A 16,626-nucleotide genomic window follows, 5' to 3' on the forward strand; every position below is an offset into this window, starting at 1 on the left:
TGAGGCTGGTAAGTCCATTCGCAGCAGCTACTGTAGTTCGGGCTCAGGGATCCCTCTGATCAAGCGATCAAGGAACCCCAGCCAGTGTAATAGAACTCGGCGCGTCCCGCACAAGATCAAATGGATCTGATTTCTATCAAGTAACCGCTCTCTTTATACCTATAGCTAGTTAGGCTGAGGACTCACCGTAGTATTCGTAGTTATCCCTGCGTGCCGGAACAAAGAACGCTGGGCCGAAACTGGCACGACTGGGCCTAGATCGATCCTACACACTCCTGTTCTCCCCACGACCTTTGTCTAAGCCGCTCGGTCGGACTTCGTCCAGAGTACAATACTTCGGGGCAGATACGGAAGGCCCGACTGACGTATGTACCACGTATAGGATATGTAACGGTCTCACATGGGGCAATGCCGGTATAATCATCCATCCGTCCGTCCATATAAGTAGGTAGGTAGGAACCCAAGACTTTTATATACACATCTACATATACCCTTTGCATATAACCAAACCTATTCATCCGTCCATATATATCCATATATGTAGACTTGGGTATCTACATATATGTCCCGGCTATCATACGCAGACGCAGTTAACATACATACACATAGATATACGTAATTTGAGACGCACACGATGATGCATAGAACATAGATAAAAGTCTGAATGACTGACGAGCCTCTCGCATCACAGCGCAGCGTGCTGCCACTCCTCGTCGCCGAGCTTCTCGCTCACGCCCAGCTCGGTCTGGCTGCTCATGGCGCTAGAGTTGGTGCTCTGGCGGCGGAGCAGCTCCTCGAGCCTCACCGTCTCGCCGCGGTGCATGGCCTTGATGATCTCCTGCTTCTTGCGGCGGCTGCAGCGGATGCGGGCCTCGTACTGGGTACAGCGCTTGGTCTCGTCGCACCAGCCGCCGGTCCAGAAGCGGTCGCCTGTGCACGACATGCCGAAGATGTCCAGGGCCAGGGCTAGCGAGACCAGCGCCGTCGTCGTGCCGATCAGGCTGATCGACGATAGGTGCTTGGCGAGCGGGAGCAGGAGGATGGCGACCGCGATGCACGATCGGATCACCAGGCGCGGACCTTTCCTCAGCCGCGGGTTCTCCAACGTCTTGTGCACGTGGCAGTACGAGAGCAGGTTCATGGAGAGGAGGGCCGCGGCGATGCCCCCGCAGTAGAACCAGCGGAGACCGACGTCGATGTCCCCGACCGACTTCAGCTGGTACGATTCGCCGAGATCTTCGATGTTGGCATTGGCACAGTCGTGCGCGATGACGAGTTTCGACAGCGTCGCGGCCGCCAGGACGTAGGACAGCACGAAGGGCAAGTGGCATGTGATCCAGACGGTGCTGGAGAGCCAGTGGCGACGGATGGCGTGCACGTGGACCCCGTGATGGTCAATCTCAAAGTACAGCCACTGAAAAGCGAACGCCTGCGTCAGCCCGAGGATGCCTTTGCCCAGAAAGGCGTTGAGGCCGACATTGGCGCGGGACTGGTAGAGAATGGTGAGCACCGAGTAGCCAAACACCAGCGACACAAAGGCGTTGGTGCGCTCGGTACGGTGCTCGATGTTGATAGCCGGGTAGAATTCAAAGTACTTCCGAATGAAGCGTTCCCTACGACCACCCGGGGTGTGCAAATGTCGGGCAGAGGCGCGCGAAAGGAACATGCCGAACCCCTGGCCCCAAAGGTCGATAACGATGGCGATCCAGATGAGAGCAAGTTGGCCAGGGTAATTGACATGGATGCTACTGATCCAAAACACGATGGCGAGGAGGATGATGCAGGACGTGTACAAGAGAGTTCCCCGAATCAAGGGCACGACATACGAAAGCCAGGTAAAGTACAACGCGCCGTAAAAGCGTTCGGCGAGATAGAAGGACATCATTGGGATGTACGTGTCGGACTCTCCGCCGGGGTGTCGCGCCTCGAACGCGTAGGATATGTTGGTGGTATAGGCAAAGAGGAGGACCAGGTAGAGCAGAACCGACAGCTTTTGGACGACGTCGTCTCGCTCGAACCTACCCCAGCGTTCAGCATGGATTTACAAGACAATGATCAATTTCGTGATTGCCTTGGCTGTCACTCACCAGTTTGAGACGAGTGTGAGATCATTCCAGATCTTGAAGGCCATGGTGAAGTTGATGGCATACACCAAGAAGGCCTTCCCGGTCGGGTCCTCTGCGGCCTTGTCCCCAATGATGCCGATGATACCAACGTACAGCAAGTCGGCGAACAATTCAAAAGTGCCAACCTCGCCACTGCGGGCAGACCGCCACAGCAGGCCCTTGTGGAAGTACTGGCGGATGACGGGCCGTCTGAAGAACTTCATGCCATCGACGACGCGGCTCTGGTGCTTGTCGAGCAGCGTCTGCTCCGAGCTGGATGCTGCCGAGGCATGCGACGGTGTCGAAGAGCCACTGTGGTCGTCTTTGGTGCGAATGCGCGCTGTGTACCCGAACTTGCTGAAGTTGGCGTCCAAGGCTACCTATTCCCCTGGGTTAGTAACTTGCCCAAGTCCTTGCTTGGGCCGCAGAAAAACGTACTCCATGGTGAGTCAGCTGATTGAGTTCGCTGGACAGATGGTCCAGATCGTCTCTGACCTTCTCGAACTCGTGGAAGACGGCACCATGAGTCTCCCGCAGCGTGTCGCGTCGTGCCGTGTGGTGAGCGTGCAGTTCGCGTACGACGGCGAGGTGTTCTGGGCTGCCCGATATCACCACATCGAATTCGTCTGGGCCATGCTGCTGGCTCAGTTCCTTTTGGAGTTTGACATGCTCTTCGGGCGTGTGGGCAATGTGGATTTTCCGGCCATCAGGGTGGATGAAATGGCGGAGTTTGTCTTTGGCATGATCGACATGCGGATGCTGGTGCTGGTGTTGCGTGTGCGGTTCGGGAGGGGGACTCTGGATGCCTGATGGGCTCTGTGCCCCTGGAGACACGGCTGTGGGCGAAGTGATGGCGGAGGTGACTGCTGTCGACTTCTCAGGCAGCCTGTCCAAAGGGTCCTCATCCAGGAGGCTCATGGTTGCGTGTTTCGCTCAACGCTCAACGAGGAGACGGAGGATGAGGGAGAAGAGGGCGGCTTCCCTTGTGCATCCTCGTTCTAATCATATTTCGAATTGCCACGGCCAAGCCTGTTCCATTCTTGGCCATGCGGCTTGTCCTATGATGAGCTCAGCGAATTGTAGAGACAAGAAGATGTTTGTCAGCTGCATTAGCTGAATCGGTCAACCTGGAGTTGACCAGGAGTCCCTTTTAGGTGACCTTTGTGTTCCCCATCGAAAGGGCAGCGAGAGCACGTGACTGCCAAGGTGTGCGAGAGGCCGCTAACTCAATTAGGCGAGCGAGCCACCTAAGTAATTTTAATAATAACAACAGAGACTTCGGGCGGACTTCGATTCTAGCGCCCCCGCACCCATATGTGTTTCCTGCTTACAGGGCACCCCAAGCACTCGTAGGCAGCCCCCGGCACCCCGCTGGCACCACTGGTAAGCTACGGACTACTGCTGGTGAGCTTCAGTATTACTACGTAGCAGCACCCACAGGTACTGCGGGCGTGTAGCTCACTAGGTACTGGCTGCTCCCCCACGACCCTATCATCCCCAACCCTGCCGTTCTCTCGCTGTCAGGGGATTAACTTCTAAATTCTGACAGTCAAAACCTCGTCCATATTCACTCCCTTCCGCGTCGCATCACCCACCCGGTGCATGCGCACCCGATCTGGCGACGCAGATGGTATGATCAGATCCAATGCCAGCTTCTCAAGAACCTATCTCACGCGAGAGCATTACAGCGGCCCGACACTGCTGCGGTGCATCCGAGCGGAGGAGGTCGATAAACAAATCCTCAACCCAGTCATGCAGACCGACATGCGGGAAGATGAGAATCTCATCTACGCGCCACCGGATTCTAGTTCCTCGGACGAGGACGAGGATGACTATCTAGCCCACGAGACTTCTCTGAATTCGCCCGAACAACCCAGAGTCAAGGCTCCGAAGAGCGGGAAACGTGCGGCGCATATCGCGGCCTCGACCAGCTCGAAACGGCGGAAAATCGAGATTGAGCAGGCGCCTGACAGCCCCAAGACCGTTGACGATTCTCCTCGGATCGATCCGGTGCCCGGATGGATCTCGTCGGGTCCGCAGAAGAGAAAGCCCTCGAAGAATTATGCCAATCGCAAGCTTTTACAAAGATTAGAGATTGTCGCGAGCACGACCACGGCACACGCAGAGGGAAATGGCATCGTATCCCCTCAAGAGGAGACCTCCCAAACACAAACAACATTTATAGAGGCCGCCGAAGTGCCTACTCCAGGCACGGTGAATGGTAGCACCAAGCCAGGTCAGAGGACGACTCTACCGAGCCCTCCCAGCGAGCGATCGGATCCGGAAAGAGCGGGAAATCAGATATCAGACTTGCCTAACTTTTCGTTGTCGGGCGGCATAGACAAACCTACGTCCGTCGATGCATTTATACCCCGAAGGAAAGGCCGTTCAAGGTCGGCCTCGGCGTCCTCTGTGTCCTCTTTGTCTTCTGTGGACGAGGTATTTCTGGTGCTGCACGAAAACGAATTCAGCGCAGAACACGGATCACGATCGGCTGGAGTGCGCTGTCCGGTCTGTCAACAAACTATTTACGACTCCGTCTCGGTGTTTATTCCAGAAAACCTTCGCACTATGCCTTTCAAACAACAACAGAAGTTTTGTACTGACCACCGCCTTAAGGAAGCACGAAAGCAATGGGAAGAGAGAGGCTATCCGAAGCTGGATTGGGCGGAGCTGGAAACTTTCCGCATACCAAAGAAGACCCCACAGCTGAAGCGGGTGCTCAGTCGAACCAGACCCAGTTACTACCGGGATCAATTCGACGCGATGATCAAAGAGGCCCGGGGCAATCGCAAGGCGATCCGGAGCTATCTCAATGAAGGCCTGAGTGACATTGCGAAGCCGGGGTATTACGGCCCCAAAGGAACCCGGATCATGGTGCATGCCATCACGGAATTACTCTCTAAGAATCTCATACAGGTATCACAGACGGACCCGTCGATGCAGGCGACCGGCGTGGGCGCATATGTGAGTGCTGTCCTGGTGCCCGAGTTGACCATGTTGCTCGTCATGGAAGACATGAAGTTGCGCACGGGCAAGGACGGCCGGAGGGTGTTGGACGAGAGTTCCGACATTGGAATTCTCTTGAATCCAGACGACGACCGTGTGAAACGTGTGAGACGACGGAGATGAAAAGGGATTTTGGGGGGGGAAGGACAGGATGAGAACTTTTTGATGACGAAGACTAGGCACTTCGTTTTTCGAACGGGTGCCGACGACCATGAATATTGCGGACTTTAGGTCTTTTTTTAAAGCCAGACGCTGTAATAATGGTCCAGGTCACGGGGGGAAAGCAGTCTCGTGCACGACATGTACAGCAAGCATTGCCATGCCACCCAAATATACAGACGCCCATTGATGCCGATGCATGCATGTTCTTCTTTCCCTAGTAAAGATTGCACGTCAGTCAGTCAGTCAAGCCAGCCAGCAAGCCCGCCAACGTAGCATGTAGGCAAGTTCTATTTCATTCTCGCCGCCACCATCGCTGTCTGCCACCTTGGAGATAGACAGACAGACAAGTCCATACATGCACGTAGGGTTGTATGCATGCATGCCACAGTCCTCCCGCCTGGTAGGTACAGGGACTGGGCTCGAAACGCTTGCTTACGTACTTACTTACTGTACGAGGTACGGGGACTCGGTGCATACATACCTACCTACCTACCTGATCCTCACTCCCCCAAGCTGCTGCAAATGAACGTAGAACTACACAACATACCCTAAGTGTAATAATACATGTGTTGATGGTAGCCACTCGCATTGCATGCATGAGATTACTCAAAAACGTAACTACGTAACGACATATCCATGTATCTACCTGTGTACGAGGTATGTAGGTACTGGCGTAGGTATTACGTATGTACTAATACAGTAATATGTATGGATGGGTGTAATTAATTACCTGACCCGAACGGGGAAATGGGGAACGGCGCCGGTGGTGCGGCGCCCGCAGAGTGGGTGTCTGATTATTCAGAGCAACCACCGGTACTACGACGACCACCCCCTTGACCTTGATTCAATAATCTCGTTCTGAGACGATCCCATCATTTCTTCCTTGTCCCCTTCCTTCTGGTTTTGCTGTGTGCTGAGCTGAGTCTCCCTGACTCCAAAAAGGGCGTACGGATTTCAACAACTGATATATTGGCACACAAACTGGCGATCGAGGGTTGGTGTTGGTTGTTGGAGCCTGCAAGCTGCTTCTACGAGGTAGTACAAGGAATGTCTTGATTACCATTCCGGGACACCGATTTCCGATTCGCTCAAGTGTTCCCGGCTTTGTTGGGACGCCCAGTCAGTCAGTCCTCCTCGGACTGTTTCGCAGAGCCAGAGAAAAAAAGAAAAGAACAGCGAGGACGCCCTTGTGACTTTGGTATCTACTGGTCATTGTGCCCGGGTTGTATTGGAAGAATTGTCCAGCCTGAGCCGAGAAAAATTACGCTGATTGTGTGGGGTCTGGGAGGGAGAAGGGGTGCACGCTCGCAACAGTGGAAGAAGGAAGATAAGAAGAAGAGAGAGAGAGAGAGAGAGAAGAGGAGGGGAGCAATTCAGCAAGGAAGTGAGGCGCGAAAGGAAACTCTGAGCTGGTCTTCTCGAGAGACCAAGCTGGAGCATCTCGGGTAGAGAGAGGGAGGGTGGGATCAGCGACAGAATCGACGAGCGGGCGAAACCCGGAGCTGACACTCAAAAGTCCCTGTACCGTGTTTTCGACGAACATTCCAAGTCCTTCGAGGCAGCTGGATCAAAGCAAACCCAGCGCCCATGACCAACTCGCACACAACACAGCAACAGCAACAGCAACACACTCTGCCCGCCACGGAGGAACAACCATTCAAGGCTCTCTCACATCCTCTGTCTCCGACCTTCCGGCCCTGGCTTACCGCCCCCGACCGCGTCCCCTCCACTACCGCCTACGAAATGTCCACCACCAACACGAGGCAGACGGTCAATACGAGTTCTCTAGCCGTTCGCAGGCGCCGGGCCGGCTCGCTGAGCGCCCCTTTCGCCGGTCGGTTGGGCGGCAACCAGGAATTCACCCTCGACCGCGCCGATCCCCAGAATGAGGAATTGCTGAAAAAGGTGCCCGATGCGGCGCCGAACTTGACCTTGCAGGAGAGTTTCGATCTTCGAGGCTTTCGAGAGGTAGAGCTGTGGAAGGCGGCTTTGATCGAGTTTGTCGGTGAGTAATTCCCTCTGATAGTATATTCGCGAGACGAGGCTCTGTCTTTGTGGGAGAGAATCTGACAATCACTCGTGTGTAGGCACCTTGATCTTCGCCTGGGCCTCAGCTTGGAACAGTCTGTCCCCAAACACGCCCCCACCACCACCCTCAGAAACATCTGGCCCCTTCGGCCGTTCATATTTCCTAGGCCCTCTCGTCGCCGCGTGTATAAACGCAATCCTCCTCGCACTATTGATCTTCTCCTTCGGAGCCGTTTCCGGAGCACACCTGAATCCACTGATCACGATCGGAACCTTTTTCGCGAGGTTGACCACTTTTCCTCGTCTGGTGTTGTACTTGGCGGCGCAGACCTCGGCGGGCGCGCTTGCTGGCCTGCTGCTAAGAGCGGCCGCGAATACTAGAGATTTCAAGGTGGGAGGATGTTATCTCTTCCAAGATATGGGGACTCCCGTTACGAGTGCTTTCACCGTCGAAGTCGTCGCCGACTTGCTCCTGCTGGTACTCGCGTTTGGAGTTGGTCTAGATCCACGGCAACGCGAGATTTTTGGCCCAGCGCTGGGCCCAATCTTTGTTGGGCTCGCCGTGGGGAGCATGATTTTGTGTACCGCATTCACTCTGCCTGCGTACGGCGGTGCTAGTATGAATCCGGCGAGGTGTTTTGGTGTATTCGTGGGCAGCCGCTTCCCAGGCTGGCACTGGGTGCACTGGGTAGCCCCGCTTGTGGCCAGTATTTTCCATGGAATTGTGTATTTTCTCGTCCCCCCAGGCGAGCCAAACAGGGCGCATGCACACAAGATTGGCGGGATGGCGCCAAAAGCTGAGCCACAGGCACAGGAAGATGGAAAGCAGAGCGTGTAGAATGTCTTGGTAGGCCTTTGGCTTTCGTAGGTCTGAGATAATCGTAATGGGGAACTGCCAGTCGCCGACCACTAGTGACCGATTCAAGCACCCATCATGACTTTTCTCTTGGGCGCTTTTTTCTTCCCGCCCCCTTTGACATATTGGACGGCCTTGTGGCTGCGCTCCTCTAACCCGGCCTCCTCGCCTCGGTGGCCTTCTATCCAACAATTGGTGCAATATAGATCTCCGTCACAGCCGATACACTGCAGGGTAGCGTCATCGTTGCATATAATGCACCACGTATCAATTTCCTCGTCGGTAAAGCCTATCTTGGGCTTTGATGCAGATGATGTTGTCTTGTTGGATTTCATCCCCAAGGGGACCGACGGTAGTGACAAGCCCGCAAAGCGGGAGGCTAGGTCGTCGTCTTCGTTCGACTGTTCTGTGGAGACCACTGAGTCTGGCAATTTTGAGGGCGTGCTGGGAAGGTCGAATGGAGAAGCATCCCGCCTAGACTCGGGGCTTGGTGAGACATCGTCATCATCTTCTGCCCGGCTCGCATTTTCTTCCTGTGTCTCTGCAGCTTCGAGCTTGGCCTCATCTAAGATCCTTGCCAGCAGTTCGTCGGCCTCCTGGTCCAAAGTGTCTTTCGACTTGGTGCCTACCGCGGTGACTGGACTTTCGTCTGTTTCTGGCCCGGGTTGAAACACAGAGACATCGATCGCCGGGAGCTTTGTAGGAATATGATCCTCCCCTGTACCTTCAGCCTGATCTTCTTGTGATCGTTCACCTTGTGTGTGTGACGCATCTGCCAGCGCTGATTTTGCAGTCCGCAGCAGATCTGCGACCTGCTCCTCTTCACTCTGTGGGACTTCCCACGCATCTGAAGGCCCTAAATCTGCCAGAAGTTCTTCCACCGTTTTCTCATCTTCAGACTTTTCCGCGGAAGTGGTGGGGTCTTTGGGCTGAGACGAGGCAGGACTCCCTCCGAGAGATTTCCATCTCGTCAAGAGGTCGGAATGGAGCGCGCGAGCAGGGCTAGGATCAAGCAAAATATTGGGCCCCTTTCCGAGAGGTGTTTGAAAACTAAGAAGTATCAGCTTGATATTCAACGCTTTAGAAGTCACGAGGTTACTTTGTCTCTTCAAAAGACACGGCCGACGTTTTCAACGCATTTAGCCGCGCCAGGAGATCTCTGTCTGCATTTGACCTTGCTTCATCAGACATCACGCCCGACCTTGTTGTATCATTCGATGCTCATTTCCGTAACAGTTGGCACGGCCACAAGACGAGAAGCTTGGATCGCAAGCCTGGACAATCATTTTTGCGCAAGCGGTCAATTCCGCCTGACGTAGCCCAGTTGCACTTGACCTGCACCGCTTTCAAAGATTACCCAAGAGTGCCATTGCACTTTGAAATGCCTCGAGCACTTTTGCATCTGAGGACAATGTCAGCAGAGCACGGTGTCATAAGAATGTGTGACTTACGGTGGGCTTGCTTCTGAGCTAGCAAGCTCTCTGAATTCTGTGCAAGCGCAATGCGTGTACGTAGTCTGCATCATTAATCAGGCTACGTTTCACCAGTAACAGCACGATGAAATACCTCTTGATGGCTCTCTCTGATTCATGGTCGTTTGAGACTTGCATATACATCGAAAATTGCTGCTGCGAGTTAGCCCCCTCTGGATACGCAAGACAAGTAGCCGCCTACCATAAAGCGGGCATTGAACTCATCCATGATCTCCCTCTCCGCAGCAATGCAAGGTTGGATCTCTGTATTGTACCGTGCTTCCAGATCGTCCCAATCCATTGCATTCAAGTCGACAGAAGTGTCCCTCTCGTTCAATGCACGCTCGAACTCTTGGAATTCGAGCTCCAGCTGCTGTTGATAGTCGTGAATTTCCCTGACAAGACTATTGCGCTGAGGCAACAGAGCAGGAGCCGCACCGGTTTCTCTTGCGATGGGCTCGACTAGACTTTTCTCACTGGCATGAAACGGGCCTTGATGATCAAAAGGGTTGTTCCGAGGCTGGAGTTGCTGAGGCTCGGACATTGCTGGAAGCGTGGAGGATCTCTGGTATCTTGCGCTTGTGGGACTCGACTTTGGAGTATCAACCGGCCGATATATCTCCTCGTTTGTGCGTTTTCGGGTACGTTGTCTGGACCTGGACCTGTCCGGTAGTGGTGAGGACGGGATTGCAGTGGCAGCGTCTGGATCTGAACGTGGGGGAGGCGTTTGCTTCCCCTCGTTCGCAGTCGGAGTATGAATATCACCAGTCTCAGGACCATTCACTGCGTCCATCTTGGCAGGATTGATGGCACACTGACGCGTCAATGAAAATTCGACACTGGACAGACCTCGCTGTCTTCTTCGCTTTGTCTATCACCGGTTAATACTCGGCAATCGCGTTGACAGACTCACGCTTATCCTTCTTTGTGTTAGCGTTTTCGCCAAATCACGTGAACCTCTTGTCTACGTCATGCCGCAGCTCAGACGGGCCAGGCCTAGCCTGAGCCTCAGATCGCTTCGAAACAGGTGAGTCGTGCCTATTTCAGTCCTCGTGCATCTTCCTCGACAATTTGCTGTCGCCTTAATGACCATGTCAGCTTTGTCGCGATAGCCATGCTCGATGCACCGTAATAACGGGACAACCTTCATTTTAACATCATGATTGCAGATTTCTTGCCAGTGAAACTGCGCCACCGCCGAAATCGCTGGATGCGGAGGTTAAAGACAACGAGACCACAGAACATGAAATCGAGATACCCTTGAATGCCACCGACTCTTCTGCCGACTCCACCTACGTCAACGTAGAAACCGTCAAGATGGATTGTCCCGTCTGTCACGAACATCTCAAGGAAAGCACGAGCGTCAATTGCGCAAACTGCGTGAACAACCTGCTCTACAACAGCCGCTTCGACCTGGCCAGAGTCCTGCTCGAGAAAGAGTCCCTCGGAAAGAAAGTAGAAGCCATCGTCGGACCCGAGCCTGAGCAACCTCTTGATGAAGAAACTGCGAGACTCAGGAAGGCCTGGCAGAGACAGCAGGAAAAGATAGAAGAACAGCGGGTCAAGGAGCAAGAAGAAGATATACGGCGCGAACTCCTCATTAAGCAGAAGGAACTACAAGAGAAGAAAGTCCACGCCCAGGCCCTGAGAAAGAACTTAGAAGAACAAAGAGCCAATCTCGCCGCCGCAAAACAAGCCCAGGCCAGGAATCACAAGAAGAAGCTCGCGGAACTCAAAGAGAACGGTGAGAAACTGAAGGCACAATATGACGCTCTTCATGAAAAGATTATCGACACTCGAGCCATTCTCTGCCGCGAAGCCGCCAGTCTCTTGAGGCTTCATCACTCCCACAGGAAGACCAAAGACGGTACAATCAAGGATCGCCACTATATTGCGGGTCTCTTGTTGCCAGACTTGAAGGAGATCAACAGTGAGTTCTCCAACACCCGGCCTTTCATTGCCCACTAACTGGTCTTATAGATATGCGATGTACCGAACTCACGGCGGCACTTGGGAATGTCACTCGACTCGTTTTCCTCTGCTCCTTTTACCTTGGTATCAGACTCCCTGCAGAAATCACTGTGCCTCACCGAGACTACCCTCTCGCGACCATCAACACTCCGCTCACCTCGTACCTGGGACAACGCATCACGTTCCCCGGCAGCGGGTCGAGCCTCTCTGCGCCCAGCAGTCCCTCCGCATCTCGAATGGATCTTAGCTCGTCTCCCAAACCTCGCCCACTCTACATCGGCTCCGATGACTACAACGAATCTGTTGCCCAGTTCGCCAAGAAGGAACCTCTGGCCTTCAACTACTTCATCGAAGGCGTCTCTCTCCTGGCTTGGGATGTTGCGTGGCTATCTCGCACTCAAGGCTTCGTTGCAGGCACCGACACGTGGGAGGATATTTGTGACATGGGTCGCATCCTGTTCCAAATGACCTTGGCTCCTGCACAATCTAGCGCACTACCTCGAGTCATCACCCAGCGCAACGCTCACAACCGCCACCGCCGCTCCCAGAGCACGTCGTCACCAGTCATCGATGACAAGGAAAGCGCGTTCCCTGCACGTCTTGGCTCATACTCTCACAACTCAGCTCACACATTCCTTGGGTCTGCTGCTGCAGCTGGAGATAACCCATCCCGCCACTGGCGCGTCAGTCGATACTCCATGATCTCCGACCCCTTGAAGAAGCATCTCATCACTGAGATGAACAACGCTGAATGGGAGTTGTTGGATCAACAGGAGTGGAACGATGGTGGGGAGAAGATGGACGAAGCTGTCTTTATCAAAACGAGGCCGATGGACGGGAAGGAATATGATGATGCTAGAAGCATCATGGCCCCCGGTGGGGAGGAGGACGGCGCCCGGGCCAAGGGCAAGAGTGGCTGGACCAAACTCAAGAACAGAGAAAAGGAATAGAGAGGCTGGCATTCTGGACACGAATCACGAACAATGATGCATTTGCATGGAGCTGGAAGCATACTTGGGCCCAGCATGAGACCGGGAAATTGGCGTTTGAGGCTATCTGCAGTTCAATAGAGAACGAGCGCACAATGCGTCTACAGCGATGACTGCTGCCAGCACAATGAGCACGAATGATACTCCATTCCAAACCCACTGACATTCTATCTCTGAGCGACCTGTCAATATGAGGGGCTCCTCTTCTCGAACTAATTCAAGATAGAGCGCCAAGGCAACGGGCGACAGGATATCACCGTGCAATGACCATGAACGAGGACAGCAATGTGCCCTTCACCCGCATCAGGTCGTGTCGGGTGTCCAGACATGCCTTTGGGGGAGAGGGCGGAATGTGAGCACAGACCGGCGACGTCCTGGTCCTGGTCCAGCTCCACGAGGATGAGGTGAGGAATGTACCAGAAACGGATCGTGAGCAGCAAACAACCGCGGATTGTGCTTAAGAGGAGGGAGAGCTGGGCTTCACTCATGCGGTCTAGATCTTGTTGTCTTCTCCCACCCTCCCTCTTTGTTCGTTGTTGTTACTGCTTCGTTCACAGCCGCTGCACTCATCAACCAATCGTATCCGGCCGTTTGTACAACGGAAACGGCGTAGAAGGGGTGTCTGGACTGTTCTTTGTTCTTGCTGCAGACCGCACCCTATTTTTCTCTCGCGATGCTGCTGTACTGTGGGGGTTCTTATCGTGCTGCCTCACCCTTCTTTCCTCCCAACCATCTCTCGTATTCATTCCAAGTCTTAGCTCATTAAAGTACACTGCACGGTTGTCACTCAGGCCATCTCCAGGCCCCCGTGACCCCGTGCTCGCTGCTGCCGCCAAGTGCCAGCCTTCACAATTCACTGTCGAGTGCAAGCAGAGGCGCTGCAAACAGTGAGTAGATCAGACTGCGTACCGAGTGACAGCGTTGTTTGCACGTCACTCCGTGCCGCCCTCAAAAACTGAAGCCCATTTTTTCTCCTGTTCCCTTTCCCCCACCACATTTGCAGAGAACTCCCTGCTGGTTTGCATCGATCCCAAATTCAAGTCACGACAACACAACAGCATTTCAAGAGCTTGTGCACAGAAAGATTATCAATATAGTGAGCCAAGACGTACCTTTTGAGACCGTCGACTCGTAAAACCACCAAAAACAACGTCCCCATCCAACAGCAAGTCTCTTTTGAAAAAATTGAAGATGAAGTGTGGTTGTACCATGGGTGCGTTACTCGCGATTGCGAGTACAGCCCTCGCGCAAGACAACAACTGCTACGAAGACAAAGGTAACTGGTACTGCAACTCGGTCCAGGCAATCTCGTACTCGAATTTCGGCACACCGGGTCAGTACCAAAAGGTGTCGTACATGGGATCGAACGGGGAATGCGATTTCGTCGGACAGAGTTATCAAGGAGGAATGGCGCCGATGGACGAAGAGGTAAGATACAATCAAGTAACGTGGTTAACAAGTGGATCCTTGACTTACATTTGGCGTTTGATAGGTATCATGGCACTTCCGTGGGCCAATTCAGCTGAAGCAATTCGCGTTCTACACTCCCGGCTCTGGTAACACAAAGCGATCGCTGCACCCCAACCCGCAACAGCGGCCTTACCCACACAAACATCTTCACAATCCAAGGGGTCATGGACCCGGTGAATTCGGAAGTGATAAACATGTGGAGAGCAAGCGCGGTGTCGGAGACTGGGTCACAGCAACCATTGATGGACAAGTCGTGTCATGGATCAATCAGTACGCAGGCCCTGGTGCTGCAGGCGCAACACCGGCGGCGGGAAACGGTGGTGACAATAGCCAGAGATTGGCACCTGGATCAGCAAGTTCTGCATACAGTGCTCCTCCACCACAAGCGAGCATGAATGCAGGCTCGGGCCAGTGGGGAAGACAAGCTTATTACATGGCTGAACAAGGTGTTGCCGATGGGCTTGTCTTCTTGAACCATCACGGCGGTGAGGGTTCGGGCGTGTTTGACACGTGAGTTATGTTCTCCAATCTCTTGGTTTGACGTCGCAATACTGATAATTTGCCAGCGTTTGGGGCATGTCGCTGTCGTATGCCTCGTCGGATAACAGTGCGGGCTCTCCGTCTCCAGTCCCTTTGGCAGATGTCTTGGTACCAGATAACAGTGAGTTTGTTATCATGAGTGACAAGTCATGCTCGGATGGCGGCTGTGGAATTGTCCGAGATGGGACAGTTGCCTACCGTAAGTTCACTCGTGTGTTGTTTGCGTGGTGTGAAGCTGCATCTAACCACATCAACAGATGGTTTTGACGGCACTTCCAAGCTCTTTCTGCTTGAATTCGGCATGCCCTTATCTGGCAACACAGGGTTCAATGATGACATGCCTGCAGCATGGATCCTGAACGCTCAAATTCCTCGCACTGTTCAGTACGGAAATTGCTCCTGTTGGAGTTCTGGTTGCGGCGAGTTTGATGTCCTTGAGGTCCTTGACTCTGGCGACCAAAAGTGTAAATCGACTTGGCACGGGCTGAAAGCAAAGGGCGACTCGAATTGGTTCCAGCGACCGATCAGCGGGACGACAAAGGTTGCAGTAGTTTTCGATGGGAGTTCAAGCACTGCGCATATTGCGATATTGCCAGATGATACGAACTTTGACACGAGTATCTCGGACGAAACGGTGGCTGGATTCGTCAATTCCATTCAAAATTCGCAGCTGAGCATTCAGGTTGCCTTGGACAGTTGATAGATTGGTAGCTTCAGGAAATAGCGCGCGAGTACGGTCAGTTCTGTCTCTGTTGGCCTTTCTGAAGATATCTGAAGTCTCCACCGGCAAAGAGTGAGATGGTAGGAAATCGGTACAAGCTCTCCCGGTCATGGTTAGCACTGGTCCTGGACCAACTCGACCTTGGTATCTCAAGGCATAGCAATGTATATACGAGGGGAATGTATTTTCAAGTCAGGCAGAAGGTCAGCAGCCAGATGTTGGTGGTCGAGGACGAAGAAGAGGTTGAGCAAGAAGATGCATCATTCGACAAACTGCCCTTTCGCCGTATGCTCTTCCGAATAGCGCCCGGCGGAGCATCCAGCACGTCCCGCACTTTGTATTTCGACGAACCACACGCTTGCTGGCATTTCTTGTCCATCCTTCCCTTTCTAATCGACAATATGGAGTACATACCATAGACCCGGAGACTCTCGGCGGCAGAGGGTGATAGGTCCTAACGCAGCTGTCCGAATCAAGACAGCAGCCGCGAACCCAAGCTCGCCGCTAGACAGATTTCCGCTGGTCAAACCACCATTTCCTAATCGGCTTCTGAGTCGAGTCATTGTAACACTGTTCAACATGCTGGCACCTCCGCCGAAAGACAGGGATACGTGTCCGGGTCGGCTAGACTCATCTTAACCACGGGCGCAGAAAACCCCCGTTGATACCTCTTGGCGCATCACGGAGCACATTTGTGACAGAGCTCGGGAAGAACAGCTGCAACCTCTTCTCGCTCTCTCACATAAAATCAGCTGATTGATGGCCTTACTATCACCACAGGTCTATTCCCGCATCGGACCGACCAACCGTCACTCCTAGCGGACGCTTCAAGCTGGACATGGGTATCATATGCATCCGACGGGCCTTTGACCAAGAAATGGACGTTCCGGTGGAATGTCGACCTTTCTCCAGTCAATGCGTTCTGCAGGTAAGCCAAACGATCTTTCCTATATTTCTACTCTCTTCTCCACGTGGGGTTCATGCTCCCGCCCCACGGAACACTCCATTTGCCATCTCGGGTGTGGAGGAGGTCGACATGCTGGGAAGCCTTCCGATGGAGTGGACTGTGAGTATCCAAGACCAGAGATGACACTCTCCAAAAGCCCTCGATTCAACCTGGAGACCCCGTTTGTCCACAACCTTACCTGGGGGACTTTCGCGTATCCCTACTCTCACGACAATACATGGAGCACGGCACTCTCATGCCCTGCGGTCCACGATGCCAAGATCGGCGTCGCAGCCGGTGCCATATCGGCTCGGCATAGCAATGGCCGAAGCTGGACCACGTTCCGACGGAGCTTCT

At 53.6% G+C, this 16,626-nt stretch overlaps 7 protein-coding genes across 7 annotated transcripts; 4 read left to right on the forward strand and 3 right to left on the reverse strand.

Moving 5' to 3' along the window:
* Positions 1-685: 685 nt before the first annotated feature.
* On the reverse strand, positions 686-3,023 carry AYL99_02672 (hypothetical protein; the record flags this gene model as incomplete). The annotated part of the gene is made up of 3 exons (XM_018834188.1): positions 686-2,018; positions 2,088-2,485; positions 2,544-3,023. The coding sequence occupies 3 exons, from the start codon at positions 3,021-3,023 to the stop codon at positions 686-688; spliced, it is 2,211 nt and encodes a 736-aa protein (XP_018696812.1).
* A 684-nt stretch (positions 3,024-3,707) lies between these two features.
* On the forward strand, positions 3,708-5,237 carry AYL99_02673 (hypothetical protein; the record flags this gene model as incomplete). Its single annotated transcript, XM_018834189.1, has 1 exon — positions 3,708-5,237. The coding sequence occupies one exon, from the start codon at positions 3,708-3,710 to the stop codon at positions 5,235-5,237; it is 1,530 nt and encodes a 509-aa protein (XP_018696813.1).
* Positions 5,238-6,863: 1,626 nt separating this feature from the next.
* On the forward strand, positions 6,864-8,142 carry AYL99_02674 (hypothetical protein; the record flags this gene model as incomplete). The annotated part of the gene is made up of 2 exons (XM_018834190.1): positions 6,864-7,281; positions 7,364-8,142. 2 exons carry the CDS (start codon positions 6,864-6,866, stop codon positions 8,140-8,142), a joined length of 1,197 nt encoding a protein of 398 aa, XP_018696814.1.
* An 83-nt stretch (positions 8,143-8,225) lies between these two features.
* On the reverse strand, positions 8,226-9,351 carry AYL99_02675 (hypothetical protein; the record flags this gene model as incomplete). The annotated part of the gene is made up of 2 exons (XM_018834191.1): positions 8,226-9,210; positions 9,260-9,351. 2 exons carry the CDS (start codon positions 9,349-9,351, stop codon positions 8,226-8,228), a joined length of 1,077 nt encoding a protein of 358 aa, XP_018696815.1.
* Positions 9,352-9,506: 155 nt separating this feature from the next.
* Positions 9,507-10,425, reverse strand: AYL99_02676 (hypothetical protein; the record flags this gene model as incomplete). The annotated part of the gene is made up of 4 exons (XM_018834192.1): positions 9,507-9,562; positions 9,612-9,676; positions 9,727-9,785; positions 9,835-10,425. The coding sequence occupies 4 exons, from the start codon at positions 10,423-10,425 to the stop codon at positions 9,507-9,509; spliced, it is 771 nt and encodes a 256-aa protein (XP_018696816.1).
* Positions 10,426-10,603: 178 nt separating this feature from the next.
* AYL99_02677 (hypothetical protein) lies at positions 10,604-12,553 on the forward strand (the record flags this gene model as incomplete). Its single annotated transcript, XM_018834193.1, has 3 exons — positions 10,604-10,659; positions 10,802-11,562; positions 11,613-12,553. The coding sequence occupies 3 exons, from the start codon at positions 10,604-10,606 to the stop codon at positions 12,551-12,553; spliced, it is 1,758 nt and encodes a 585-aa protein (XP_018696817.1).
* Positions 12,554-13,801: 1,248 nt separating this feature from the next.
* AYL99_02678 (hypothetical protein) lies at positions 13,802-15,302 on the forward strand (the record flags this gene model as incomplete). The annotated part of the gene is made up of 4 exons (XM_018834194.1): positions 13,802-14,020; positions 14,085-14,572; positions 14,629-14,801; positions 14,860-15,302. 4 exons carry the CDS (start codon positions 13,802-13,804, stop codon positions 15,300-15,302), a joined length of 1,323 nt encoding a protein of 440 aa, XP_018696818.1.
* Positions 15,303-16,626: the final 1,324 nt, after the last annotated feature.

This window comes from Fonsecaea erecta (genome assembly GCF_001651985.1).
Source record: "Fonsecaea erecta strain CBS 125763 chromosome Unknown Scaff2, whole genome shotgun sequence".
Taxonomy (NCBI): domain Eukaryota; kingdom Fungi; phylum Ascomycota; class Eurotiomycetes; order Chaetothyriales; family Herpotrichiellaceae; genus Fonsecaea; species Fonsecaea erecta.